Source organism: Vidua chalybeata, chromosome 6 (assembly GCF_026979565.1).
Source record: "Vidua chalybeata isolate OUT-0048 chromosome 6, bVidCha1 merged haplotype, whole genome shotgun sequence".
NCBI lineage: Eukaryota > Metazoa > Chordata > Aves > Passeriformes > Viduidae > Vidua > Vidua chalybeata.
The window spans coordinates 39,292,037-39,318,733 of record NC_071535.1 but is presented as its reverse complement, the minus strand read 5'-3'; the positions used below and the strand labels follow the sequence as shown (position 1 = coordinate 39,318,733).

Below are 26,697 nucleotides of genomic sequence, written 5' to 3'. Positions count from 1 at the left end.
ACGGTCTGCCCGCCCGCAGCGGCGGAGCAAAACCAGCAGCAACAACAGAACAATCCCAAAGCAGGTGCCGCAGGAACAGCGCGCGTTCTCCCTCCGCAGAGAACCTTTTCCTTCCAGCACTCGCCAAGGACTTCCTCAGTGGTGCGGTATCAGTAAACAAAGAAAAAAAAAAAAAAAGTACGCGGCTTCGTGCTGTCCTACAAATAGGAAACATAATTCTGTTTAAATTCACTAAGCATTCGAGCACGAGCAAATTAAACACGTTATTCTGTCCAGCTGAGCCTCGTGTATTGCACCAACCCTGCCCTGAAATAACCCCCCTGCTTCACAAACAATTTGGCACCCTCAAGTTACATGGCTTCAATGCTTATGATGCAGGGGGTTGCTCTGGGATAGGGTTTGGTTTGAATTATTGAAACCTTACACACAACTTTCTGACACTGCAAACTCATGCCTCCAAGACTACTTTGCAAACGCGAGAGCCATGTTTTCTTCTTTTCTTAAAAAAGAGAAAGCCGAGAACCTCATTCACCTCCCTCTATGCACTTCTACGTGGAGATAAACACTAAGTAGCACTAAAGTCGTTCAACTGCCTGTGATTTTTCCCTCTACACGGCACCTACGAGATCCTCGGCCAACCATCCAGCGGACGCACAGGCGGCTGCAGAAGCCTGGTTTCGTCTCACACTCGTCTAATTCGACCAAGTTTCGTAAAGAACAACCAAATCTGGGTAAAACCCGCCAACGCTGGGCAGCCTCTTTGCCCAGAGCCAGGAGCAGCAGCAGCATTCCATTCCACACGGGCATCCTCAGGTTGACCCGAAGGATGCGACGATTAGCGACCCACGGCTGCCGGGCAGTGCGTGCCAGCCCGCCTTCCCTACTTCTGCCCACGAGTTGACCCAGGAGCACGCGCACAGCGTCAGAACACTGTGAAATCTCGTGTCCTCGAGCGAAGCTGCGGCGGGGGTGACACCGCTGCGCCCTCATTCCTGCCGCTCCTACCGAGCGCCTCCGCGGCTGCAGCCCGAGGCGAAGCCTCCGCAGGTCTGACAGCGGAGGTCAGCGCCGGCCCGGCGAGCCCGACGCGGCTGCTCAGGGGACCGAGCGGGGCTGTCCCGCCGCCGAGAACCTCCTCCTCGGGGGCGGGCGCAGCGCCGGGAGCGCGGCCGTGGCTGTGCGCTGCGAAACCCCGTCCGCGCGGGCTGGCGGCCGGCGGCGCTCGGTTCCGGGCGGTGTGCGAGCGCCATGGCGGGCGGGCGGGGCGGTGCCGTCCTGCTGCTCCTGGCGCTGTGTCTGCAGCCGCCGCCCGCCCGGGCCCGCAGCCTCCGCTTCGTGACGCTGGTGAGGGGGACGGGGGTACGCGGGGGGAGCCGGGCCGGGCCGGGCCGGGATGGCCGGGCCGGGCCGGGGTGACGCGGTGCCGCCCGCAGGTGTACCGGCACGGGGACCGCTCGCCCATCAAGGCCTTCCCGCGGGACCCGTACCAGGAGAGCGCCTGGCCCCAGGGATTCGGGCAGCTCACGCAGGTGCGGTGCGAGGCGGGGCGGGCGGCGGGGGCCGGGCCGGGGTCCGGACCGCCGGTGACGCCCGGTGCCGTTGCAGGTGGGGATGCGGCAGCAGTGGGAGTTGGGCCAGGCCCTGCGGCGGCGCTACCGCGACTTCCTCAGCGACACGTACCGGCGGCAGGAGGTCAGTGCCAGCCTCCCGGCTCGGGGAGCGGCGCTCTCGGCCGCCCCACGGTGGGCCCGGGCCGCCGTGCGGGCCCGGGCTGCGGGTGGCTCCTTTGGGAAGGGTAACGCCGGCGCCGGGACTCGTCTCCAAGTATTTTCGTTCCTTAGCCCGTTCCCACTGCAGGAAGAAGAAGAAGGGCCCAAGCGCAGGCTCTGTGCTGAGTCTGGCCGCGGGGCACGGATCGGCCCCCTCTCAGCGCTGCCCTCGCAGCGGATGTGAAGGCAAATCCAGCCAGGGTTGTGAGACTGCTCGAGCTGCCCACTCTGAAGCCCAGGGAACTAAACAGCAATGTTTGTTGTAGCTGGTATTTGTTTCTTACTGAAGCTTGTGAATTTTTTTTTTTTTTTTCCTGTTACAATAGCTCATGAGAATGCAGCCCGTGTTGGGCCTGCCCTTGCCAGTGCACTTGAGGTACAATCTTACCAGAGCCTGTAAATATTAGTAGTAGTTACTGGCCAGCAATGACCCTCTCATTTCCTTTCAACTGTAAAGTATTGACAGCTACAGTTGCCCAAAGCCATTCATTCCCCTCTCATTAGGATGTCCTCACACTTTATAATAGTTCTTGAGAAACTGGTAGGTTTCTTTTGGAAAAAGTCACAGAGCCCTTGTGGAACCGTGTACTAAGCACAGGTGAAATTATAAAAGATAAAGAAAAGTAAGGAAATCAAAAATCCTCCCAAGTACCTCTGCTAATAATCAACTGGTACTGAGTCAATTGAAACATGACCAGGTGTCCAGGTGAGAGGCTGGTTCAGATGGACAGCAGGCAGCCAAGACTCCTTGTCCCACTCCAGGTTCTGCACTACTTCAGTTATTTTATCTGAGCTCAATTAAGCTGATTGAACAGATGGGGCAAACTAAGAATCCCCATACACTTTTTCTTGTTTCTCCCCTTCTAGGGCTTCCTAGTAAGAACCCAGCTTGTCACAGTTCAGATTACATCCCTTCTTTGACATTTACTTCATCAACAAAACTTCCAGCATTGGCTCAAACACAGATCCTTTAACTATCCTCAGTATTTCCTTTACAAACATACTTCACTCTTATACAGCTTCTGTGAGTTGGAGCTCTTTTCCTTCTCTTGCTTGAGAAAGAAAAACAAACCAAGATGTGCAAACAAAAGCTGTTCTGCTAACAAAGCCTGAACCCTGGCTCAAATTGAGCAACCTCCCTTGTAAGAAGTGTTGCCTCTGGGTGACACCATATGACCGTCTGTCACCTGACTCAGCGACAAGCTGGAGCCTGGCAAAAGGTGCTGAAGAAAGCATGTACACTCACAGCTTAATTGCTTGGGTTTTTTATGATACTCCTAGAATTAGGTCCTTATCTTTTAAAATATTTCATTTCTTCAGAGCTTACCAAGGATAAAAGTAAATCTGTCTAATGAGTACAGGGTCAGTTTTTTCAAGCCACTGTTAAGAGGTAAAAGTGGGCAGACACTGATGTCAGAGAAAGGACCAGTTGGGTTTTTTTCTTGTGACTGTAAGGTTCTGAAGTACACTTCACATGAGAGAGATTATGCAGAGTATATATATTTTATGTTTCTCCCCTAACACTTTAAAAAATCACTATCTTTACATTATATTTCATTCTTCAGGCTTTTTGTTCTTGTTTTGGATCAAACATGCTGTTTCCTGGGACATTCTTTTATGATTTCCTGTTGTTCCTCTTGTTTTATTACTGGTTTCTCCAGTTTCCCCTTAAGTGTTTTCAGTACACAGATAGCAGAATACTAAAGTTTTGCCATTTTGACCTTCTGAACATTGCTATATTTTTCTCATTTCTCCTTTTTTCTGGCTCAGCGCTCTCTCTTCTGAGCTCTAGAATGGTCAAGTCTTGGCCCCTTAATCCCAAGAGCCCACAATGATCAGGTAAAATCCCAGTCCTCCCTGTTTTTGTTTACTCTCCTGTTAGTCAGATCACTCTTGTCTTTGTTTCTCAGATGGAAAAATTGAGGCTTGAAGAGGCCATTTCTTTTCCTGAGCACAGTCTGTCATTCCTAGAACCGACAACAGAATGCAGGAGTTTGCCTCAGTCCTGCTCTGCAAATATAGCACATTTCTGATCTGTACCCATAGTTTTCTGCATCTTTGTCTTCCTCTTCTCTGATCCTTCCTCAGACTCAGACTCCTTTCTATCTCTAACCTCTGCACACTGCACCTGGGTATCCCATTGATCCAGACCAGACAGCTCCAGTATTAGACAGCAGATTGCCTTTGTGTGTGTCCTTACAGTTTTGTCCAGGCCAACATCAGCAGGCTTGGTCCCTTTAACTCCTATTCCCCTGTTGTCCATGAGCAGCTGCAGGGCACTTGGCAGTGTTCCTGGGCGAGTGCATCATCCTGTGCCTGAGCATCACCACTCGCAGGAGCATTAGTAATGGTGCACTGTCCCTGTCCTGGCAGATCTTCATCCGCAGCACAGACTGTGATCGGACGCTGATGAGTGCAGAGGCCAATCTGGCAGGCCTGTATCCCCCAGGAGGACAAGAGATGTTCAACCCTAACATCTCCTGGCAGCCTATCCCTGTGCACACAGTCCCTGAGTCTGACGAAAGGGTAAGTTCATCTCAAAGACATGTATTGACTACTCAAGTATTGTAGTGTCCAAAAATATTTGCTATAGTCTTGATTCAGATTGTCTTGAACTTCTCCTGGGACCTACCTTGCAGAGGTTTTCCTATTTTCAGAAAAAGATGAGAGAATTCAGGGGCTAGGTTCACTCAGCATGTCAGGTGCAACACCTGAGCAGACCACACATGATCGGGACTATGTCAGCAGGCTGCCATAGGGTTGAGGCTGTTTACAGGGTTTCATTACAGTTGTGCATGTTCAATGCAAATTCTGTACTCCAGCATTCTTGGTGACCTGGCTACTCTTGTCTCTGCCCAGCTACTGAAGTTCCCTTTGGCCCCTTGTCCACGGTATGAACAGCTACAGACTGAAACACGGCACTCAGCAGAATACATAAATAAGACCAAAGAGAATTGGGTAAGTGATTGTTTACATGAGAGACGGTGGTTCTCAGCTTGTAGTTATCACCTCCGTATAATCAGAGCTTTGAGAAAAGGGAAGGGAACACCAGTGCATATAATACAGTATGAGATTAGAAAATTGAAGACCTTTCTCTTTTCTCCAACCAACAGCAATTTCTGCAGATGGTGGCAAAGGAGACTGGGATCCGGGATATCTCTCTTGAGAGTATATGGAGTGTGTATGACACACTGTTCTGTGAAGTAAGTCTGGCCATCATCTTACACCCACTGGAATCTGGTCTTTAGGATTCACTGGATTTGGTGGAAATTATTTTATAAAATCCCATGAAATAACTTTTCACCCTACAATTAGAAGTAATGATCTAATTTCAGAATAACAGCTCGCACTCACTAGAGGCATGTGCCAAGAATTACCTGGTTTTGCACCCTATAACCTCCCACTCTGTAGCTCAGATATATATCATGTCCGAGTCAGAAAAAGTCCCACCTGCATAATATGTATCTCTTGAAAGTCACTAGAAAATTACTGCAATTTGAAATCTTTAGATGTCTGTTGACAAGTCTAAGTCCAATAGGGTAGAAATGAGATCTCTGCAAACTGAAGAAACATTAAATTTATTATTTAAGTTGGGACCTTAATTAGGACTATTCCTGGTGCTACCTCTACCTCTCTGGTTCTTTAAATCAATCACTTTTCTTTCTGTGCTTATTTTAATGCCATATCTAAAAGAAAATAATGCTATCCTAAGTTAAGTGGGGTTCACTCACATCTGGTTTTGACCTATTTTCCTTTGTCAGAGGAAGACTCTAGAGACAGATGTTACCCTTTACCATTTGGGATGGGGGCACCAAACTCTATATTTGAGTGGATTTCTGTTGAAAGCATATCTCATGAAGACTTAAACAAAATCAGAAATTGGGTTAGCTGTGCTGTGGTAACGCTAAACTAAAGGTCACATATCCAGGATAATTAAAGTTGTTATACACAAGTTTCTCGGTATATAACTGTACAGTGTGATCTTTCATGTCAAACTAGTGAATTACTGAATTATGGATGCAGTAAACCAAAGCATTTTGAAACTGAGTCACACTAATTCTATGGGTGTGCAAGACTGCTTCGCTTGCTGGCAGTGGTATACAGTGGTGTGCACTATTTTGGGGGTGTAAAAGATAAATCAGCAGGGAATAGCACTTTTCTATGTAAAGTAGCAGCTTGGGTTGCTGCAAGCTGAGAATATTCCAGTCCAGAGCTGCTTTGTACTACGTGAGTCTGCCCTTTGTATCACAAACCTCATTTCCTGTCTTGTAACAATCACAGTGAATCAACTTGTATTGGTAAAAAAAAAATATCCTTTGGTCAGAGAGATCAAGAATTTCAGATCTTCTTCATTTTCAAGAGTCACTTAATGAGCTTGCAGATTGGGCCTGGAAGGCCAGCTGACAACCACTATAATCCCCAAGAACTTGGAGAACAGCCCACAGTCCCAAAGCAAAACCAGAATGTTGTTAAGGAAAGGGTACTTCTCACTCAGAACTATACCCTCAGGCTGATTAGTATTTTCAGCTCCTTTGGTCTTCCTCCTTCTTAGTAAGTCATGCAGAAAGTGCCCTGAAGAGGATTGTTTGTCTCACCTGAGCCAGTAGAGTCATTCTGCTGTCTGGATGGAGACAATAAAAAAAGTCCAAGAAATAGCTGAACTTACCGGCTATTCTCTTTTAAATTAATGAAGACCTAACTAAATATCTAAGCTGCTGATGGAATTTCTCTGAACTGCTCAGACAGAATGGGCCCTTAAGGATATTCAGCCTCAACTTCCGGAAGTCTAATGGGACGTGGCAAAGAAAATTGTTCTCACTAATGCTGGGAAACCACAACTGCTGTTTGTCTGCCATTATAACTAATCCTTTCATGTAATGGGTTGGCTGCAAAGCAAGTTCTTCTCTTGGTTCCCATTTCTCGGGCTCCTGGGTTTGAGTACATGGCTTTGTCAGTGGTGCATCCCACTGTTCTGTCCACAGAGCACTTGCTAACTTTGTCTAGTGTCTTTCAGTGGCCCTCACAGCCTCCAGGGAAACAGGTGCAGGTACACCAGAAACACTGAGTTTGTGTTCACTCGCTTATCTGTTTTTTTTTCTTTGACTGCATGCCATCTGCAGGGCAGAATTAGCCACATGTAAAGTTAATGCTGTAAGATTATTGTATCAATTACAACATAACCTTGCATTCCAGCTGTGCTTTCACAGAAATGTAGCTCCTAGGTTGCAATCTTTATTCTTCTCATTACTATTTTCTGGAACAACATCAAAACCCACATATATTCTTTGTATGCAGCATAGCAGCGTGAGGTCAGAAGCACAAATAGGAAAGGCGCATATTGCATATTTAAAATAGTGTAGGAAAGCAGCAGCAGTGTGGGCAGATCTCCAGACACCCTCCCCTTCTCTGTTTAATCTGTGACCTGTGCTACCTGCACATGAATATTGTGTTTCTCTTTCTAGCAAGCACACAAAATGGATTTGCCTGGATGGGTGACTCCAGAAGTCATGACTCGGTTGAAGGAACTAAAAGACTTTGGTTTTGAATTTCTGTTTGGGATCCACAATCGGGTAGAGAAAGCTCGTCTGCAAGGCGGTGAGTGCACCGGGGAGGGAGCCTTGTGCTGCCCTGCCTGGCTTTTGCCTCTTACCAGCTGATCTCTTTCCTCAGGGGTTCTGCTGGATCACATAAGGAAAAATTTAACCAAAGCATCAAATGCTTCTGCCCATCAGAACCTAAAACTACTTGCCTATTCAGCGGTAAGTTAGAGCTGGGGCTGTCTTTTAGCCATTTCCTCCTGCTTACAGAGGATTTGGACTTGGTGATAGCTTTAACCCTTTCTAGCTTTCCTACAGCCCATGCAGTGATCAGGACATGCATCTTTGCCTCTGACTGGGTGGGAGATGCAGTATCTGGCATTGTTCTTCTGGCATCCCTAAGGAAAATTCCCAATGTATCCTTATTCCTGTTAGCTCAGGCTCATGAGAGTGGCAGACTTTGGGGAGCCACTATTTGCTAGATGGGTTGATGCTACTCAAATACAATGTTTCAGAAGTGTGGATACAGTTGTCTCCCCTTTCCAGCAGCCTACTGCCTGGAAAGCCAAGCATTTCTTCCAAATTGCTCTCTAGAGATTAGTTCTCAGAAAAACAGTGCAGTATCTATATGGCTGTTTCACTTCCTCTCCTTCTCTGGCACCATCACAGACCACCGTTGTAGCAGTACAGTTCCTCTCCTATTTTCCACATGGAAGTTACAAAGGTGATATCCCCTCAGCACTGCCTTGTCTGTTACTGGTATGGTCTGAGCTGCCCTGCCACATCCCTAAGGGTAACTGATTTGGTTTTTTTCCCTCTTTCTCAGCATGACACCACACTTGTGGCACTGCAGATGGCTCTAGATGTCTACAACAAGATCCAAGCACCATACGCCTCATGTCATTTATTTGAACTGTACCAAGAGGATGATGGGTGAGGGCTGCAGTAAAGACATCTGCTGTGATTTCACCTTGAGGGTTAGATACCTAGGCTAGGCTCCACTCCTGGGGTGTGCAAGCTTGCTCCTAGTGGAAGACTCATGAGGAAAACTTATCACCAGAATAAAGGAAAGGGTGTACACACTTAGTTTTTGGGAAGGGATGACTTCAACTACACAAAAAGAAACCACCTTGCTCTGTTTCATTTTCAGTAACTTCTCTGTGGAGATGTTTTACCGGAACGAGAGTGGGAAGGAACCCTTCCCACTGACAATCCCTGGCTGTCAGCATAAATGCCCATTGCAAAGATTCTTGGAACTCACAGATCCTATTGTTCCCCAGGACTGGGAGCAAGAATGCAAGGTATCAAGCAGCATGCACGACACAGGTGAGCCCAGGCTTGACCAGAGTGTGGCAGAAGGGGGAAGTCTGGATGATAGCATGCTGACCATTTATTTTCTCCTTTACAGAACTCTTTGTGGGTTTGGCTGTGTGTGGATCCATTCTCCTTCTCCTTATTGTTCTCCTCTTGACTGTACTCTTTCGCATACAGTCTCAGCCCCCTGGCTACCGGCACGTTTCCAATGAAGGAGAAGAGCACGCCTGACAGTTGCTTCAACTCCTTCCCAGGCAGTAGGAAGGAGCTGTGTTGCCCCTAAGGATGATTGGGCACCTTCAGTTACGCAGCATTCTTCTATTTTGGCCTTTACTTCCCAGAACAGAACTGGACTTGATTTCTGTATGCTTTCTAAAGGTGACATCCTTTAGAAATAACTGAGAAAAAGAACTGAGCTACTCTAAGGAAATGAGACCTTAACTTCGAAGTCTGGTGCCCTGGTCCTCATACAGCTTACCCAGTCTGGGATTCCCAACATGGCCAGTTTCAAGTTTTCCTCCTTTCAAGTGACTGTAAACGTTACCACTCACCATGACTGTTGGCAGAGAAGCTTGAGCCTGCAGCAGCTGCCACATCCAGTTGCATTTCCCTTCAGGATCAACCTACTTTGAGTGCTTTTCCCTCACACCATAGGGCTGCTAACGGTAGAAAGGCTGGGCTTGAGCTGAGGGTGCAGCTCACCAACAATGCACCAAGACTCATCTACTGTCCATGTAGAGGGAACTGCTGCAGATGATGGGAGACATATAAAGTGTTTCTTGAGGTTGCTGTCAAGTAGTTGCTGCTGGCAACTGGGTATTCTTCCCCTCTTCACATTGTGGGTCAAGAGAGGACTGTACTGAAATAAGGACAAGCCTGAAAACGTAGCAGTTTTCAGTCAGTCCTAGGATTTGGCTCAGTAGAATCAGAGAGAGATCTCTCATGAGAGAGAGCAATTCCTGTGACCGAAGCAAACCCACACTCAATTTCTTGTGCAATGTTGGCTCTAGAAAGGAAAGGCCCCCAAGATAAGAAACTTGGTTTCTGTCTAAAGATCCCAAGTTTAAATTTTACTTCGCACATCTGAACTTCAAGGACATATTAAAAGCAGTATCCAGTACTCCAGGCAGTCCACATTTCAGCCCAAGGAATATGCTTTACTAGCAGAATGTTTTTATGCTGTAATTATGAGATGTAGCAGAGCTGTTTACCTAAGATTAGATTAAATACCAAGTTCTATAGTTTTTCTTCTTATCTTCCCTACTGGATAGACAACAAACATTAAGGATCCAGGTTTGGCAGGTGACTGTGGATTCCTTTATTTGACACAATTGGGCATTTTGTGCAAAGTGTGATTCTTTCTCCAGCCTGGCCTCTATGCACACTGCAGCTGCTGCAGAGACCTTCACACCAAGTGCTCACTACCTGCCTTATAGTTTTTGGCAGAAAATGAGAGACTGCAGCAGGCACCAGAAGCACAGGCTCTTCACATGGTGATACTGCACATTCACTTCCTACTTTTACTTCCCTTTCTGGTGCAGTTCCCTTCCCCTCTTGGATGCAGAAGCCGATTCTTAGGTTACAAACATTTCCTTTTGTTCCCCCTAAGGAGTACCATGGGGACTTTTCTCCACACCGTAATCAGCATCTGCCAGCATGGGAACCCTAAATCAGCAGAAGCAGCTTGCTGTTCTCAGCATCTTCCTCACCTTTTTGTCCTCTGAAGATCCAGACTAGGTCTCCTGCCCAGCAAGACAGTCATAAAGGAAAAGCTACTGCCTGTGAGAACAGGCACAAGAAAGAGGTAATAGAAAGTGCATTTAAGAGGACCAGACCTGTTATTTTTAAAGGCACCAAATTTTGCACATAACACAGGAAAGGTTTCTATGATGATTTAGACATTTTGACTGTGAATGACTTTCTGTACTTGTTCCAATACATTTCATTATTAAAATCAATTTCGCACTGAACTCTACTCCTCTTCTCTAGAAGTTCACAGGGTTAGCACCAGTGTGCTCAGTGTTGGAAAGCAGACAGAATTTACTCCAGCATATCCCCCCCAAAGGAATTCCCTGTTTCACAATCCCACACACTGCACAGAGAGATTTGACATAAACTGGTTTTGACAGCAGCAGCTATTCATAGATACAGCTGGTGATGCATCCTGTCCAACTTGGAGGGGTCTGCTGCAGACCCAGTACTATGTCTCATAGCCCTCCTGTAGAAAGGTCTCCAACTTCTCCCCTACAAAAGCAGTTCAGCAGTATCCTCAAAGCAGCCACTCTATCAAAGAATTTTAATTTAGTACAAAATTTTATTGATATTAATATTGCAAAACTATAAACATGAATGTGGAGAATCTGCACAGGCCTGGAGCCCATCCCATCCCATCAACCTCTGGGACAGCAACAGCCTTGTAAACAAAGTAGAAAAAGCAAAACTTAACCCTTTAACAACAGTCTTGAAATTTGGCTCTGAGCAGGGATATTTGGAAGAAATCCCTCACTTCTGTTTTATAACACTCTTACCAAACATTTTGAAGCACATAGGCATAGGTGAAAAAAATTACCTAATCATTGGCAAGAAACAGCCTAGAACTCTGAAAATAGAAACTACAGAATCAGTAGGTGCCCAGCTCCGTACTGTCCTTGCAATCAGTGATAGAGAACACTGGCATCCTGTTCCTTGTGGTTCAGTTAAATAGCTGCAAGCAGAGAACAGGCTAAGCCTGATGTCTTGACCAACACATTTTCCAAGCCTGCATATGGGAGAGCTTGGTGTTTCCTTGGATACCCAAGCTATCTATGAATTCACCCCTGTGAACATTCTATCTTTTCAGGATGTCAATCCTGTTAGCAAATGGTTTCTCAACTTGGTTGGACTAGAACAGGCTGGGGACCCTGTCATGAGCTGCTCCACTGCAGACTACAGGAAATGGGAACCTCTGACAAGTGATGACAAACAGATATGGTAGGCTGAAAGCTACAACTTTAGCAAGATCTGGGAACATCTTTGAAGTTTTTCTAGTGCCTCAGAAAACAAGTAGTAACTCCACTTGGAGGAACCAAGTATTGACACAATTTTCTAGAAACAGAGGCCAAGAGGATCAGGGAAGCAACATCAGATCCAGGGAGGAAGGACAAAGTCTAATTCCCTGCGTGGCTTATACTGCCCATTGCAAACAGCTGAGTTTGTACCCTGGGATTCAGAAAGTATCAAAATACTAAATCAGTTCTCTAGATCCATCTCTTTTTACTTCCTTCCCTGTGGTTTAGAATCACTGCTTTTTGTTTTCCTCTCCTACAGCTCCCCAGACATTAACTTAGCTTTTGAGTTTGCTTGTGCCAGGGTTTGCCTGCCTCTGCCCTCCACGTCTGGATGAACTCCAGCTTCCAATCCCCTGTTCTCTCATGGTTCAATCTCCTCGTTTGTCATGGCTTTCAAGAGATGTTCATGATTCTTGGCTGCCATCTCCTCCTGGTTCCAGATCAGAATATTAAAGCCTGAGAAGAAAAATTAAATACTGTAAATCAGAAACTCTACATCAATCATAATACCTTAGGCTATGTCACTTAAATGCCAGAAATTCAAAAGACTTTTTCTAAGACATTTCCAAAGTATAGGGAAAAATAGTTATTGTAGGTGCTGTGTCCACATAGCCATGGAAATCTGATCTAACTAAGAAATATATGTAATTCCTAGTGTCATCTGTCACAGGCCTAAGACCTAAATCTATAGCCAGCTAACTTAATCCCACACAGCCTGTGAAAAGCTGACTAAACTTGGCTCTGCAGCCTAGGAAATGAGATAAATTAAACAAAAGGAAATGGTACAGCCTAGCAGGAAAAGGCTTTCCCCCCTCCATTGTTTTCTTCTACTGCTTCATGGATGGCATGGTATAACAAGTCAGCCCTTTTCTGGGACTAGAACCCACACATTTAGTACCCCAGGTTCTCTTTACTTACCCATGCCAGAAGCCAGTGTGTCTCCCATAGGGTTAAATTTATTGAGCTGAAAATGAAAACACAGAATCTGTGAGAGCATCACTGCTTATGTAACAGTCATAAGAACACCACAGCTTATATAACAGCAACAACCCATCTGGAAAAACAAGTGTTCCCTAAGAGTATCACAAAAACCCCACAAAGGACCACGGACTAGCCCTGCTTGAGTCAGCAGTTTTAGCTGGCAGCCATATCCCATGACAGCATGAGTCTGTCATAAGTAAACTGGATATGGTTCTAGTCCCTAAGCCATGCCTCTTTCCCAGAGACAGAGCAGTGTTACTGACAGCCCTTTCAGCTGCAGCGCTCAGCTCACCGAGATGATCCCAGAAGCATTTGGATCGTAGAGCTGACAAACCATCTCGCCGGTGTTGCCATCGAACACATCCACAGTTCGCAGCTCGTTCAGTGTGTACCCGGGGAACTTGGGGTCTGGGTAGCGACCTACGACAATGAGGTCATAGCGAGGATGCCACGTTGCCTGATCAGGAAACACAGTCACGGAGAGCTTAGAGAAAGGGACAGAGCTCAGCACTGATGCAATCCAGAAAAATGACATTGGGAGCAACTCTCATTCTATCCCACCCACAGCTTGAGGAACACTGCTCCACTGGGAGTTGCAGCAGTGTAAATATCCACCCACCAGTGTAGTATCTTGACCAGAAATCAGACCATTTTTGATTTGCAGATGGCTGCTAGCACCAAGCATTGTGCTCCTCGTAGATTTAACTCACCTTAATAGGTGTGAGGTGCTGAAACTGCCTATGTGGATGTGGAATCAGATGCTGTGGCTTGGTCCAGTCTGAAGATGAGTAAACCCTGATTTCATTGTGCTGGTCTGTGCTCAGAAGCTTGGCACCATGTGTTGGGCTGAAGTAAGCTAGCAAAGTGGGACAATAAGGCAAACTAAAGATCACAATGCTGTGACTGACAAGAAATGTGTCACATTTCACTGACTGAAAATCCATCGCTATTTCTTTAACTGAGATGTGAATATGGCTGTGTGTCCCAATAGGTAAGACTTTCACAAGACAGACTACCTGTCTCAAACAAACTCAAAACTCTTACAAAATGTAAGCTGAAACCTACAGTGATGGCTTACCTAAGAAGAAAATGTTTTCTCATTTCAGAATCACAGGAGGAAACATGGCAAAGAAAGGCACTTGCTCATTCAAATGAAAGACAGCAGAATAATGAGATGGACAACTGCAGTTTGGACTTCCATCAAATGGTAAAGTTGCACCCAAGAAAGAGAGGTTTGAGTTCCATTCTCTGCTCTTGTTAAAGGGATTGCCCCAATAAATTCAGTTTTCTAATCTCAGCCACTGCTGCTTTCAAACTCACTTCTAAGGTACAGTGTCTCAGTTTGTATGGCAAATCCTAAGAAGGTGCTGCAGCTGCCTTAGCCACCTCCCTACCTCTGGCCACACATTCCCAACAGCTTCCTTGCTTTAAGTACCATGCAGCTTGGAATCAGAGCAAAACCTAACACTGCCATCACAATAAAAGCTCAGCCAAGTGAACTCTCTGCAGAAATCCAATGCAATGAAATCCTTAACTCACCTGCATTGACAGGTTTCTCATGTGGAAGCAGATGAAGAAAGTTTGTTTTGTTTTTGATGTTTCTGAGGTCCCAGATTTTGACTGTCTGATCCACAGATGCTGTGGCAAACATCCACTCACATCGGGAGTTAAACTCTACATGAGTCACTTTCTTCTTGTGCAATTTCAGCTTCCAGACCTACACCAAACAGAAAATCATGTAGAAAAAAATAATCAAGATCTGGAGTAAAGAAATGAAATTATAATCTCCTAGTGCCAAATAAAGAGGTCTCACATTTATAGAGTAACAAATCTTCTACAATACAACAAGAGTGTATTCACTGGAAACAAGAAAGGAAAAGAATGACCTTGGGAAATAACTATTTCGTTATAGAAAAACTCTGATCTGACAATTTATTACAGCTATGAGAAAAGAAAACACAAGCCCAGGCCTTCATGGAGGGAAGTATCAGTGCCACTGTACAAAGCAAGATCACATCTGGAAGACCTTAAGCAGTGCCACCCTTTCACTTGCAAAAAGATTTAAACAAACTGGAACATGTAGAGAAAATCTTCTGCCAAGATAACAAGAAGGAAAAAACTGCTTTGTTTGGAAAACCAAAAAGCCTTCCTTTAAGTAAAAAAAGTGAGAGAGATATAATTAGCTTCTAGAAACATGTCAGCAAAGAAACATGAAAGTAGGACAAATATTTCAATTAATAACAATAAATAAACACAAAGCAGCCATTAATAAATTTCTGTACAAAGCCAGAAGGTTATCTCCAATCTAAAGGCTGAAGCTGGCCCATCCTCCCTAGAATAATGGATATCTCCCTACTGCAGAAAAGACTGTCACATTCTTTCACGGGAAAAAAAACTTAAGTCAGCAAATAATGCTGAATAAAGACAAGTCACCTGGAGCACTCCTGACTCTGCCCACTACTTTGCACAGCTACCTCTGGCCACAGCTCATTGGGTGGCAAACTTTTACAGGTATTATTACTTTACATGCTGGAGAGAGGGCACTGCCACTGTGACAGTACAGCAGGCACTTGAAGCAGGGCCCACTCCAACTATTCTCTCCTCTTTCGCTACACTCCAGACTCACATTCTGCCTCTGCCTGCCCTCTCGTGTCCAATGGCAGGAGTGCCATTCACTGCATTACTGCTCTGTGCCTACCCTCAGGTCATGGAAGGGTGCACAGCAATGACTCCTAAGTGACTCCCATCACAGTACTAAGTTTCTGGAAGTGTGAAGGTTGTTGGCAGAGGGTGCTCACATCTTCAGGTTACCCTATAATTACTCTGGCTAGTAGCAAATACTCTTAAGGAAGGGGCAGCACATGACAGATAATAATTCCTTGTTTAGAAATTATTACCATTATACTCAACAATGTCAAATGTTGTACTCGAAAATGTCTACTGGGTGGCAGAAGTGGAGAATTTCTCACCACCCAGACAATAAGTGAACTCATCTCCTGAGCTGCAAGTCACTTGCTCCTCTTTGCAGGGTGCCTGTAGAGTAGGAAAGCACATAAACCATGAAGATTCCTGTAGAGGAGATGCTGCATGGAGCCATACAAACCTCTTCACCAGAAGTGCTGAGCAGGACCACGTTGCCCACATTATCACCTGTCACCACTGCACGGCAGCTTGCAGAAACGTCCACACTGCAGTACCAGCAACTAGAGGGAAAGACACAAATCAGTGCTGTTCCTACAAGAAAGTGAAGGCAGTGGAATTCTGGTTCACATCTCCTCCCTGACAAGGGAGACTGCAAGAGATTGTAACTGCAATCTCCTGCCTGGTGGTATGGGCCTGAGTATCAGGAAAAAGGACAGCTTATCAGCAATGCTTTGTCTGTGACTGAATGTGAAACAACTTCTAAGTCATTTTGAAGTGCTTATTAGGTGGAGCGTAACACATTGCAACAGTGAAACATAATTGAGGCTGGAGAACCACTTGGTGCCTGCACATGAAAATACCTTGGGAAAGATCAGAACATCCTTAGGACTTTGACAAATGTGGAGAAACAGCTTTAAAATTACATTTTCCACAAAACACTGAAGCAGCAGTAAAGACAGAAGCTTTGGACTGAAAAGTTGCACATCAAACTGTCTCAACTTCATGCTCCAGGAAACAAAACTGAATAGAAACTTATCTGATAAAGACATATGTCTTAAAGCCAGCTCTCCCAGGAGAAGGGCAGTGAGAATAAAGCTGGGGTCCTTTGGGAACTTGTTGCAAAAGCTTCACTTGCAAGATAAATTATTCTAAAAATTCAAGGCAATGGAAACTAACATGGTGAGCCTGAAGTCTGCAAAAGGGCCACAGGGTAAACTCAAACTGAAACTCAGATTGTGCAGGAATGTTGTGTGGCTTTTCTACCTGAGCTCCCACTGCCGAAACAGACTACTGACAACAATGAAGAGAAGGAAGGTACCCTGCTCTTCTCACCTCATACTTCATAAAGTGAAAAGCCATCAGTATCTGCAAGACAGGAGATGGCATCACCAGAAAGTAACATGGGAAGATGTGGGTGGCACGCTCAGCTAATGTAAAAGCCTACCTGCTCTGTGGCTGCCTAGCAACCAGGACCCTGTCTCCAAGCTCCCCCATGGGACCAATTCACACCAAGAGTCTCCTAACACTGGCAGAGATGAAGAAGCAACACAGCATTAACCCCAAGGAACAGAGAATTAACCTTGCAGTGCCCTCTTCTCACCAAACATTATGATGCTCATGGCCACAGTCCAGGGCACGAGAGATCACCTGCACCGCTCTGCCCTCAAGATCCTGCAGACTTAGGGTGCCATCACCTGATGCCACATAAAGCTTCTCTGCCTCATAAGGACTGAACTTGATGTCTCCGAGAGAATCTCCTGGCCCTTTCTGAAATACACACAAAGCCAAGAGACATCAAGGTTAGAGTGAAAATGAAAATCTTAATTTAACAGTCACCTTCTGGTACACACTGTCAGTTTCTCTAGGTACAAGCACTGCTTTCTAGCAGAGCACATACACAAGAACTCTTTTTTCCTAACCTGTTTCAAATCCGAGCACACACATTCTGAGCCTCCAAAGTTTGGGCTGCAAACCTCATTAGCAGCAAGGACTGCTGCTCCTGTTATGGAGGTAGGACTAATCTGCAGTGAACTACCTGGCTAAGACCATGCTTAGGAGATCACAAGCAACACCAGCACCATTCCATGCATAAACCATGTAAAATTTCATTAGAGCCCAGCATCAAGCTTTTCTTACAGAGACTACATTGACTAGCTCCCAGGAGGCTGCTTCCAGTGCTGTATCTGGTCTTTCTCAAGGTACCAACAAGCAGGAAAAGCCAAGTGCAAATCTTACTGCTAACCCCATGGCAGGAATGTTATGTTCTATCGTTATGTGTTATGTTGTATTGTTATTGTTGTTATGTTGTTTTCCCCTAGCTAGTCCACTGAGGAGAAGTGGAAACCTTACTCAAAGACAGAAGAAAAGAATGCTACCAGGGAGTCCCCAAACTCTTTAGTACTCAAGTGCACTGCATCTGCTGCTCACAGAACAACTACTTAGGTTTCAGGATGCAATTTATCTCTCCTTTATCTCTCACGGTTTTATCTCACCCCACCAGTCATCCCAGCATGACTTGGGTTCATCTTCTGCCCTATTACAAGGTTGCAGGTGAACAGCTAAATTGAAAAGCAACCATGAAAGCTGCACTCGGAAAGAATTAGGTGGGGGAAAGTAAAGTGAAAGCTGACTCAAATTCTCTCACTTACCTTCAAGCACAGAACTCAAATAACTAATTGAAGATCTCAGGCTTCCTCATGAGTCCATAAAAAAACCAACAGTCTTGAGAAGATAATTCTGAGAGCTGCTTCTAGCAATTCATCTCCTCTTTTCACTCACTACTGAAGGAACCCAGATTCTTAATTTTGGTATTTTAGACAAGCACCAGAAGCTCAGAGGGATGAATTGGCGTGACCCTAATGGCAGGCACTGCTTGAAGTCAGTGGTATTTGTGGAGAAGCATGGCGAGAACCATGAATTGTCCTGTAAAAAACACCTGACAACAAGCAGCACTGCTAGCAGATGAAGAGGTTAGAAAGTCCCCAGGGCACAGAGCTTTGTGATGTGTTAAGAACAGACAAGTAAGGAAATCCACTGGATCCCCACTCACTCATGTACAACAGGAAGTAAGCAGCATCAAAGAGTCCCTCCCAATTAGTGAAAAGCTCTTTCCTACCCACTACCCCATTTCAAGGAAAAATAAAAAGAATGAGCCTCCCTGAAATTCAGAGGATAAAGAACATGTATATGGGGAAGAGGAAGCCCAGCTCTCACATATTAGAGACAAACATATCTCTCTCTGTTTCTCTTGCTCTCTGTAGTGCTTTCTGCCAGCAGGACACAGAGGCCCAAAGCATTACTGTATTCTTACTCCCAGTCCTCGGTGCTGGTGAAGACCCGGACAGTATGGCCATTAAAATCCTGCAGGGTGGTAGTGCCGGCAACTGACGCAGTGTACAGCTGACTAGGGTTAAAAGGGTTAAACTTCATTGCTGTGATGGCCCCTCCAGCTCCCATCTACAAGGAAGGGGATGAACAAAAGAAAAATCCACTGAGTGATGGGGAAGGAGAAAAGTGTGTTCTGTAAGTCTGCAGGCACTGCTATGTCTTTAACAGTAAGTGAAACACACCACAGCCCTCTAAGCAGGAAAGACAACCATGTCTCTGACATGTCTAAACCAGGAGCTGCCCTCCTGGAGGACAAATCTGCAATTCCTTCAGTCCCCAGGCAAGGTACTCCTTTGCTATCTGGCACCACGCTATTTACAAAAAGAGAAAGGTGACTCTGGAATTTCTGGAGGATAGACCTCTCAGTGTGTATCTATCTTAACTTGGGTGATAAAAGGTACAAAGTTTTTGATCCCCTGCTGGAATGGAAATGGCTGAATACAACAATGAGGGGGTATGCCAGATGTACACACCATTCATTCTACCTTAGTTTCTCACTTGAGATAAAGGTACCTTGTTTCTCCCCAAAGATGTTTCTTTATCTGCCACAATAAAAGGTGAGCAGAAAAAGATCGAGACCTAAACCAGACAGACCCTCTCTGCTTACTTGTTTCTAGCATCCCTTGGTTTTGCCAGTTGCTGTAATATTTTTCCACTGAGCACAGACCAAGTGCTACTTCATTATGAATTTAATCATCATGCCTCAGTTCTCCCCAGTGCTAAAACAGTCTGGGACCTGGGAACAGACATGCTGTTGCATCTCAGTCCTACCCATAACTAGCTACTCTGAAACCCAAGATCCTTATATGCTTCTCACCACAAACCTCAGTTTTTATCTGCAGTATTTCATAGTACTCCAGTTTTCCCTCCCACCCATTCCTCACATACAGAGGCTTACCCCCTTTATGAAGCAGGTTTTAGCAAGTACTTCACAATCCCAAAGGATGATGTCTCCACCTTTGGAACCGACAGCTAGTGTACTGGGGTGTGTTGGGTGCCATTCCAGACACGTCACTCTCCTGTCAAAGGGACTTGCTCTTCGAAAGAGGCAGTATGAGGAAAGAGAACGCACAAAAGCCAGCTCCAATCTCTGTTAAAAAGGTAAAGAGAATTATGACTTTTGCAAGCATTCCTGAGATTCTCTGAATGAGGAATGATAACAATTTCTAATTGTCATTAATGTTAGTAAGTTCACACAATATTTTAATAACGAAGCTCGCCCAGGTGCTTCCCACCTATGGATGTTACAGGAAGAATTAATTTTCAAATGAAAGGCATTCGGCTCTACGAAACAGTAAAACATTATGGACTTGAAGACTATGTCTGTAAAGAGGAAGAAAATCAACACTTAACCTGACAAGATTGGCAAAGTAGAGTGGATACAAGAACAGTATCACAAAACAGTCAGATCAGCATGCAAAAGTATCACTGTGCAATAACTCATCTGGGAGAGTGGACAAGTTTAAATATGATTCAAGGAAGTACAGAATTAACAGAGGATAAAAATTGGCAGGGCTGGGTCAACCAAAAGGGAAAGCCATCTCAGCTCTTGCATTTTACTGGATTAACAAACATAAGGGTGCACCAGACTTGGAGCCACAAACTGTGTATATGGGGAACTTTTTAGGCCCCTTGAAGTTCCTCTGCTTGTGTTGAAGATCTTTTTATGTAGGGAGCTGAGATGTCCAACAGGTCTTGAAGGAGACACTTCTCACCTGCCTGAGCTGTGCCTGAATGGAGCCTCCCAGCATTTTCTGGTAGACATAATGAACAATGCTGCATCGCCGCTCCAGCTGAGAGGAAAGGACTCTCTTGTTTCTCATCACAAATCCACCTCCACTGCAACCTGCCAGTGAGGAAAAGAGTAAAACTTACTGATTAGCAACACCTGTCATGCTCATTCAATATAAACAATATAGGAAGACATCTGCATTTTCTGCTATATCCATGAAAAGCTTCAGCCACAAGATAAAAGCTTCTAAATAATTCTTATACATCAAGGTGCAGCAGCTTCTGCAATTATGGAGTCCAGTGCATCTCACAGGCCACCCAAGATTTGTGTATGCTTCCTCTTGTTAAACCTTCCCTCTCTTTCCCACAGATTTATCAAAGATAACAGGAAAGGACTAAAGCAATGCCACAGGTGGGTGGTGCACCTCTTGGACAACATACAATTTCAATGTTTCATACCCAAAACACAATGCTGCTATCCAAAGCCCCATGGAAATATGCCATGGGAGGTGGTAAGCCCCTGCATACAGCAAAAGAAAAGTCACATGTGTAATCAGCAGGAACACCTGAAAATTTCCCAAGTATGGCAACATGAGCTCCCACACAGTTCCTGAAAAGCCTGCTGTGAATCAGAACTTTCTGTCTGCTCATGCTGTAGCCCATACCCCCTACAGTCTGCTTACAGCGCTGCGAGTTTTATTTTTGATAACAGACTTGCTGACGCCTCACTGCCTGAAAACCTTTCTGTTTGGAGTGATTTTTGCTGACAGCACAACTTGTTTCTAGATTTTGCTCATGTTCCAAATTTTTGTCTTTGGGGACCTTTATGTAAAAAATAGATCTGTTCAGTCCCATGTCTGTGATCTAATCATCCCCACAACAATGGCCTGTAACACTCCAGGGGATTTAAATGTCAAATGCATTTCTTAAGAAACACAAATGCTATTTTCATTTAAGGACACTTATTAAAAAAAAAAACAAACACAGAAGACTCAAAACACGTGGATCATCCTATGTGATTAGAACCTAAATTACATCTTTCTTTAATGCAATGATGGAGAAAAGCACACTTTGTCACACTTGTTGAAATAGGTACAAAAGTATTTCTATTCTAATTCCTTTTTTTTCACTGAAGAATTGGTATCCACAGTTCCTTCTTCAGAGGTGACAGAAATTGAGGGGTTTTTTTTCAGATTCCATTTTGCAATGAAGGATGATTTATTAAGAAACAAAGCTTCAGGCCTTTTTAGAATCAGCTGAAAGAAACCCTCTAAAAAGGTGGTTTAATTGTAAGAAAGGGAAACTGTCCTATATGGATCAGGAGAAAAAAAAAATTCTGAACACATACAAACTGGAACACTGAATGGGAAAGCTCAAATACAAAGGTCTTCATCTTTTTAAGAAAGGGTTAAGGGAAAAATATGATTAGCCTCATTTTTCTGAAGTATCTTACAGGAATGGCAAATGCTTACCAAATACAAAAATCAGGTCACGAAGTTACAATAAAATCATGTAGCTAAATTAACTACAGAAGATGTTTTAACTATCTACAATTATAGACAGAACTCCTTTCAAGCAGAGCATTTTGCCTCCACAGTCACTGTTCACCCTGCTAACTCCTCCAAGTTTGGACCTACAGACCACACAATGGAAATGTGCAAAATCATAGAACCCCTGTATCTCTGACTTTTGAAAAACACTTCAATAATTTCTGGATTCTTAAGCCAAAATTGTACAGAAAACACATAGTATCTCCACATAAGGCAGTAACCCTAGTGATCTCCTAAACCACTGATGGAAATAAAGGTTTTATCTGAGAAAAGGAAGCTGAGGGAAGACCATATTGCTCTCTAGAACCACCTAAAAGGAGACTGTAGTGAGAAGGGAGTTGGTCTCTTCTCCCAAGTAACAAGTGATAGGAAGGAGAAAAGGGTCCCTAGTTACATCAGGAGAGGTTTAGATTGGCTTTAATGAAAAATTTCTTCACTGGAAGAGTTGTCAATCATTGGAACAGGCTGCCCAGGGAAGCGGATGAGTCCCCATTCCTAAAGATATTTTTTAAAAATGTGTAGATGAGGCATTTAAGGACATGGTTTAGTGGTGGATTTGGCAGTGCTGGGTTCACAGTTGGATTCTACAATCTTAAAAGTCTTTTTGAACCTAAATGATTCTATGAAGTTGCTGTAGGTAAAGTCCAGACAACTTCCTCAATAAATGCAAAGCATTAAACTTTCCAGTATATTAGAAATTAATCACAACTCCACATTACATCAAAAATCTTTAAGATTTGGTCTTTTTCATAAGTTAGTTACTAAAGGAAAAAAATGCACATGAGGAGAAGTAATTAGAGGAAATTCTGTCCTTTATAATCTGAACAGAGGTAGAAAGTATTCCTGCTTACTGCACCAAAAGTTAGAACAGAGAAAGAAAGGGGTTCAAATACCAGTTCAGACTGGATGCTGTAGGACACCAACCTTAAAACTAACAACTGCATTTGGAATTGCATAGAAGTAAGAATATATTACCAAGACTGGTCTGTCTCATACTAAAGCAGAGATGTGGTAATACAGGAATTCCATAAAACTTGACCACCCTCAAATGAGCTGTAACAGCATCTTCAGTGCTTCAGGCTTTTATCAAGGGGTACAGAGTGTCAAAACTTTAACATTCAGGCATGCACACACACTCACTAGACAAAAACTTCGATATACTACCCCAACACCAGTCTCCCTATTACTTCAACATCTAACCCCATCTGAACGCTCATGTCTGAACATGCTTCTTGGCATTCTTCCTCTTCAACTAGTCAATGCCTGTCATTTGCAGTAAATCTGGTAGGGAGAAAGAATAAGAATCTGACGAAATGTTACCAATTTTCCCTGTGGGTTTAGATGTTTTTCTCACAAACAACTTCTTTTCTTGTTTCTCATTCCCTCGTTCTCCATAGTCCCGTTTCCTCTTCCCAGCTGATTTTGCCTCTTCTGGCCATTGCTGACATGTCCTCTCACGCTTCTTGTCCTTTGACTGGTTCACTGGAGCCATTCTGTCTGACCACTGAAAGCAAACAAAGCATGGAAGGTAAGACTGTCATACACATCTAACCAGAGGACAGAGAGGAAAACTGTAATGGAACATATCCCAGTTAGTCTGAAGGTAGTGATTAGACCTGTATCCTCTTTCATTGGGTGACACTAGCTTTTTATTGTTCTCTACTGAAGAGAGGAACAGGTTCAATAAAATCTTCTTTGTTCACATATAAAAATTAATGTATCCTAAAGCACTAGAATATTTTTTGGCAGATGTGCCTCTACTAGACTTTTAAGCCTGAAACCCACAGATCTGCATAATATACATCTGTGAAACCACAATCCCCTAACCGTTTCTCTGGTAGCTCACACTGAGCTCTCTAGATTCAGCTAAGCAAAAGATCAGAATTTTTATGACGATGGCCAGGGCTGACTGGCCTTGCAACAAATGGGCTCAGAAGGTACTTCCTGCATAATGGCCACTTTTCCTCACAACCACCACCTGGTAATTGGATTCGGCTCCTGCACTGCCTGGCAACCACACCGGAACTGCTCTCCTGACGGCGGTGAGATTCAGCCACTCTTGTTCCGCGTTATGCTGGCCACAACGCCACCAGGCCCCTGAGGAAAAGCACAGGCCTTCCACGGCCTTCTCTGCAGCCAGCGGGCCGTGCGCCAAACGCCCTCCGCAGCCGCAGCACCTTCCTGCACAGCATCCCTAGGCTGAGCCTGTGTTCACGTTGAGCTTATTTAGAATTCCTGAATGGCCGTCACTGATATCTGCCCGTGTTAAATATAGCTCGGCGGGCACTGCGCAGGCTCTTGCCCAGGCAGCGCCCCCGTTCCGGCACCTCCGGGCCTGGCGGGGGGCCACCCCTCAGCCCCTGGCGCGGCCCAGTGCCCCCGCGGCCTGGGCGGAAAGCCCACCCCGCTCTCACCTGCGCTCCCGCGGCCTCGGCTCTCCCGGCGCCGCCGCGGCCGGCGGCCGGCACTGGCCCCTCCCCCGCGGTTTCATAACCGGGGCGGAAAGGGGGGGCAGCGGCTTCGGCCCGGCCGCCGGAGCGGCACCGATTTCGTCGGCCACGGCGGCCCCCGCCGCTCTTCACCGCTGAGGGGCAGGGGCAGCGCCATCGACAGGGGGAGGCCGGGGAGAGCTCGGCGTGCTTGTCTAGCCCTAGCCCGCCTCCACAGCCCCTACCCCTGCCGGCCTCCCCGGCTATCAGCATAAGCAGCGCCTCCGGCTCCCCGGCAGCGAGAGGCGGCTGCGAGGGCCAAGCCGGCCTGAAACGCGCGATCCGTCTTTGTCTGCCTCCTGGTTATTTGGTGCAGCACGTAAAATCATTCGCCCCTCATTAGTTTGTAGAGCACCCAATTATCCCATTAAAGCTGTTTGGTAAGGGCCCCAAACACGGCAATCAAGAAAAATTCAAAACACCATTTCCACAAGAAAATTCACCTGGTGTTGGAACACAACAACATCAACAATAGCATCAACACCATCAACAACAAAAGGCGCTTCAAAAGCTGATGACAAAGTCTTGTCGAGAGCAGCTCAGAGAGTACTAGATCCTACATGAGGAAGCTGACAAGAATGGGGAAGGAAGATCTCTACCAACACAAAGGGAGGTACCAGCACTTCCCTTCACACCTGCAAAGGAGGCTGTTGTCTGCTGCCCGTGGGGAACCTTATCCCTCATCTCTGGAGCAGGAAGGTCCCTGGCTTCAGGCCTACCAGTAACTATGCTGAGTAATTAAGGTACAGTCATCCACACAGGAGGCTATGAATACAGGTTCTAAAATAGCTGTACATAGCCATGCCTTCTGTAGGGTTTGGTTTCAAGTTCTACTATTTTTTGCGCTATAACCACAGTTACCTATGGATTTTCTCACATACTAGAAAAGGCACAGAAAAATTCCCCAGAAAACAACAAATACTCAGTCTCTATGCTCTTTCCCTGAACAGTAACAAAGTTGTATTACTTGCTGTATCAGAATGCCATACACAAAAATGATAATCACTAATACAATCTGGTTTTGGACATAAACATCAAACCAATTAGCAAGTCTTAAAGTCTAATCAGGCACTTTTATAATACACAGCATTTTTCTTAGAAATGTACCCATTAGCAAAAACCAGCATAACCTACGCATTTCCATCTTGGAGCTGTCACAGTTAGCATTTTTTAGAAATGGAATGGACTAGAAAAGAGTAGAAAAGGCTATTGCCTGTGGAAGGGACCTACAACGAACATCTAGTCAGTCCAACTGCCTGACCAGTTCGGGGCTGACCTAGTCAAAGCCTGGTATTAAGGGCATTGTCCAAATGCCTCTTAAAAACTGACAGCTTGGTGCATTCGCCACCTCTCTAAGAAGATTGTTCCGGTGTTTCACTACCTTCTCTGTAAAGAAATGCTTCCTATTGTCCAGTCTAAGCCTCCCCTGGTGCAGCTTCAAACAACTCCCATGCATCCTATCACTGGATCCCAGGAGTAGAGATCAGCATCTCCCACTCCACTTACCCTTTTCAGCAAACTGTAGGGAGCCATAAGGTCACCCCTCAGTCTGCTTTCCTCCAACCTAGGCAAGCCAAACTCTGGACACAGCCAAGGACTTCAACACCATTCTTAAATTTTGAGTCCCAGAACTGCACAAAGTACTCAAGATGAGGTCACATGCTAAATAGAGTGTTTGTGTCAATGACTAACATCAAGTTTGATTTCTCTCTAGAGAATCACGAGTTATTTTTGTAATTATTATCCACTAATGGCAAGAACAGCAGACAGTACACAATTCATGCACAGAAAAATGCCACTGGCCTGATGTCCCACAGCTCAGTGTCTGGATGGTACTCTGAGCAAGAGAAAAACTAATTTGAAAAAATATTCTTCCACGTATTTACAGTCTCTTAGAACTGCAGTATGCGACAAAGTCAGAGGAGTAGAATTCTGCATGGGCAGGATATTAGGTTTTCTTTATTATGCCTTTTCTCTGATGTACAATTTTGTTGAGGTTCTGCCTCAGTTATGGGACATGATTCTCTCCCACAGAATCAAGTTATCTTGTCACTGGATCTGGTAAAGCTATATTGTAACTAAGATCAGTTTCATGGTAGTAGTAATACCATTAGGTGTTCTGCCTCCTTGTTTCCAGGACCTTTGTCCAAAGCATGAATAATTTTGGCTACTTTAGCTAAATATACAATTATATACAAATGTATAAATCATATATAAATTATATATACTATGTATATATCATTAGAGCA

General features: G+C 45.0%; 2 protein-coding genes and 1 long non-coding RNA gene across 3 annotated transcripts; 2 read left to right on the top strand and 1 right to left on the bottom strand.

Moving 5' to 3' along the window:
• Positions 1-1,051: 1,051 nt before the first annotated feature.
• ACP2 (acid phosphatase 2, lysosomal) lies at positions 1,052-10,590 on the top strand. The gene is made up of 11 exons (XM_053944563.1): positions 1,052-1,344; positions 1,434-1,529; positions 1,606-1,692; positions 4,143-4,295; positions 4,629-4,727; positions 4,883-4,972; positions 7,232-7,364; positions 7,440-7,528; positions 8,133-8,239; positions 8,457-8,632; positions 8,715-10,590. The coding sequence occupies exons 1-11, from the start codon at positions 1,249-1,251 to the stop codon at positions 8,849-8,851; spliced, it is 1,263 nt and encodes a 420-aa protein (XP_053800538.1). The 5' UTR covers positions 1,052-1,248; the 3' UTR covers positions 8,852-10,590.
• A 316-nt stretch (positions 10,591-10,906) lies between these two features.
• Positions 10,907-26,084, bottom strand: DDB2 (damage specific DNA binding protein 2). Its single transcript, XM_053944558.1, has 11 exons — positions 24,374-26,084; positions 23,280-23,463; positions 20,394-20,524; positions 19,577-19,768; positions 16,892-17,058; positions 15,752-15,851; positions 14,188-14,365; positions 13,359-13,504; positions 12,941-13,105; positions 12,586-12,631; positions 10,907-12,123 (listed from the first exon to the last, which is right to left on the bottom strand). The coding sequence occupies exons 1-11, from the start codon at positions 24,659-24,661 to the stop codon at positions 12,029-12,031; spliced, it is 1,692 nt and encodes a 563-aa protein (XP_053800533.1). The 5' UTR covers positions 24,662-26,084; the 3' UTR covers positions 10,907-12,028.
• On the top strand, positions 13,511-13,945 carry LOC128789082 (uncharacterized). Its single transcript, XR_008431315.1, has 2 exons — positions 13,511-13,639; positions 13,755-13,945. It is a non-coding gene; the product is annotated as an uncharacterized LOC128789082 (long non-coding RNA).
• Positions 26,085-26,697: the final 613 nt, after the last annotated feature.

Excerpts from the sequence above, each read along its gene's own strand:
- DDB2 (XM_053944558.1), bottom strand. The coding sequence starts at position 24,661 with ATGCTGATAGCCGGGGAGGCCGGCAGGGGTAGGGGCTGTGGAGGCGGG. Across the intron at positions 17,059-19,576 it reads AAACCTGCTTCATAAAGGGG|AAAGGGCCAGGAGATTCTCT; the intron begins GTAAGCCTCTGT and ends TGTGTATTTCAG. Across the intron at positions 14,366-15,751 it reads TCAGCACTTCTGGTGAAGAG|GTCTGGAAGCTGAAATTGCA; the intron begins GTTTGTATGGCT and ends TGTTTGGTGTAG.
- ACP2 (XM_053944563.1), top strand. The coding sequence starts at position 1,249 with ATGGCGGGCGGGCGGGGCGGTGCCGTCCTGCTGCTCCTGGCGCTGTGT. Across the intron at positions 4,728-4,882 it reads ATAAGACCAAAGAGAATTGG|CAATTTCTGCAGATGGTGGC; the intron begins GTAAGTGATTGT and ends TCCAACCAACAG. Across the intron at positions 7,529-8,132 it reads AACTACTTGCCTATTCAGCG|CATGACACCACACTTGTGGC; the intron begins GTAAGTTAGAGC and ends CCTCTTTCTCAG.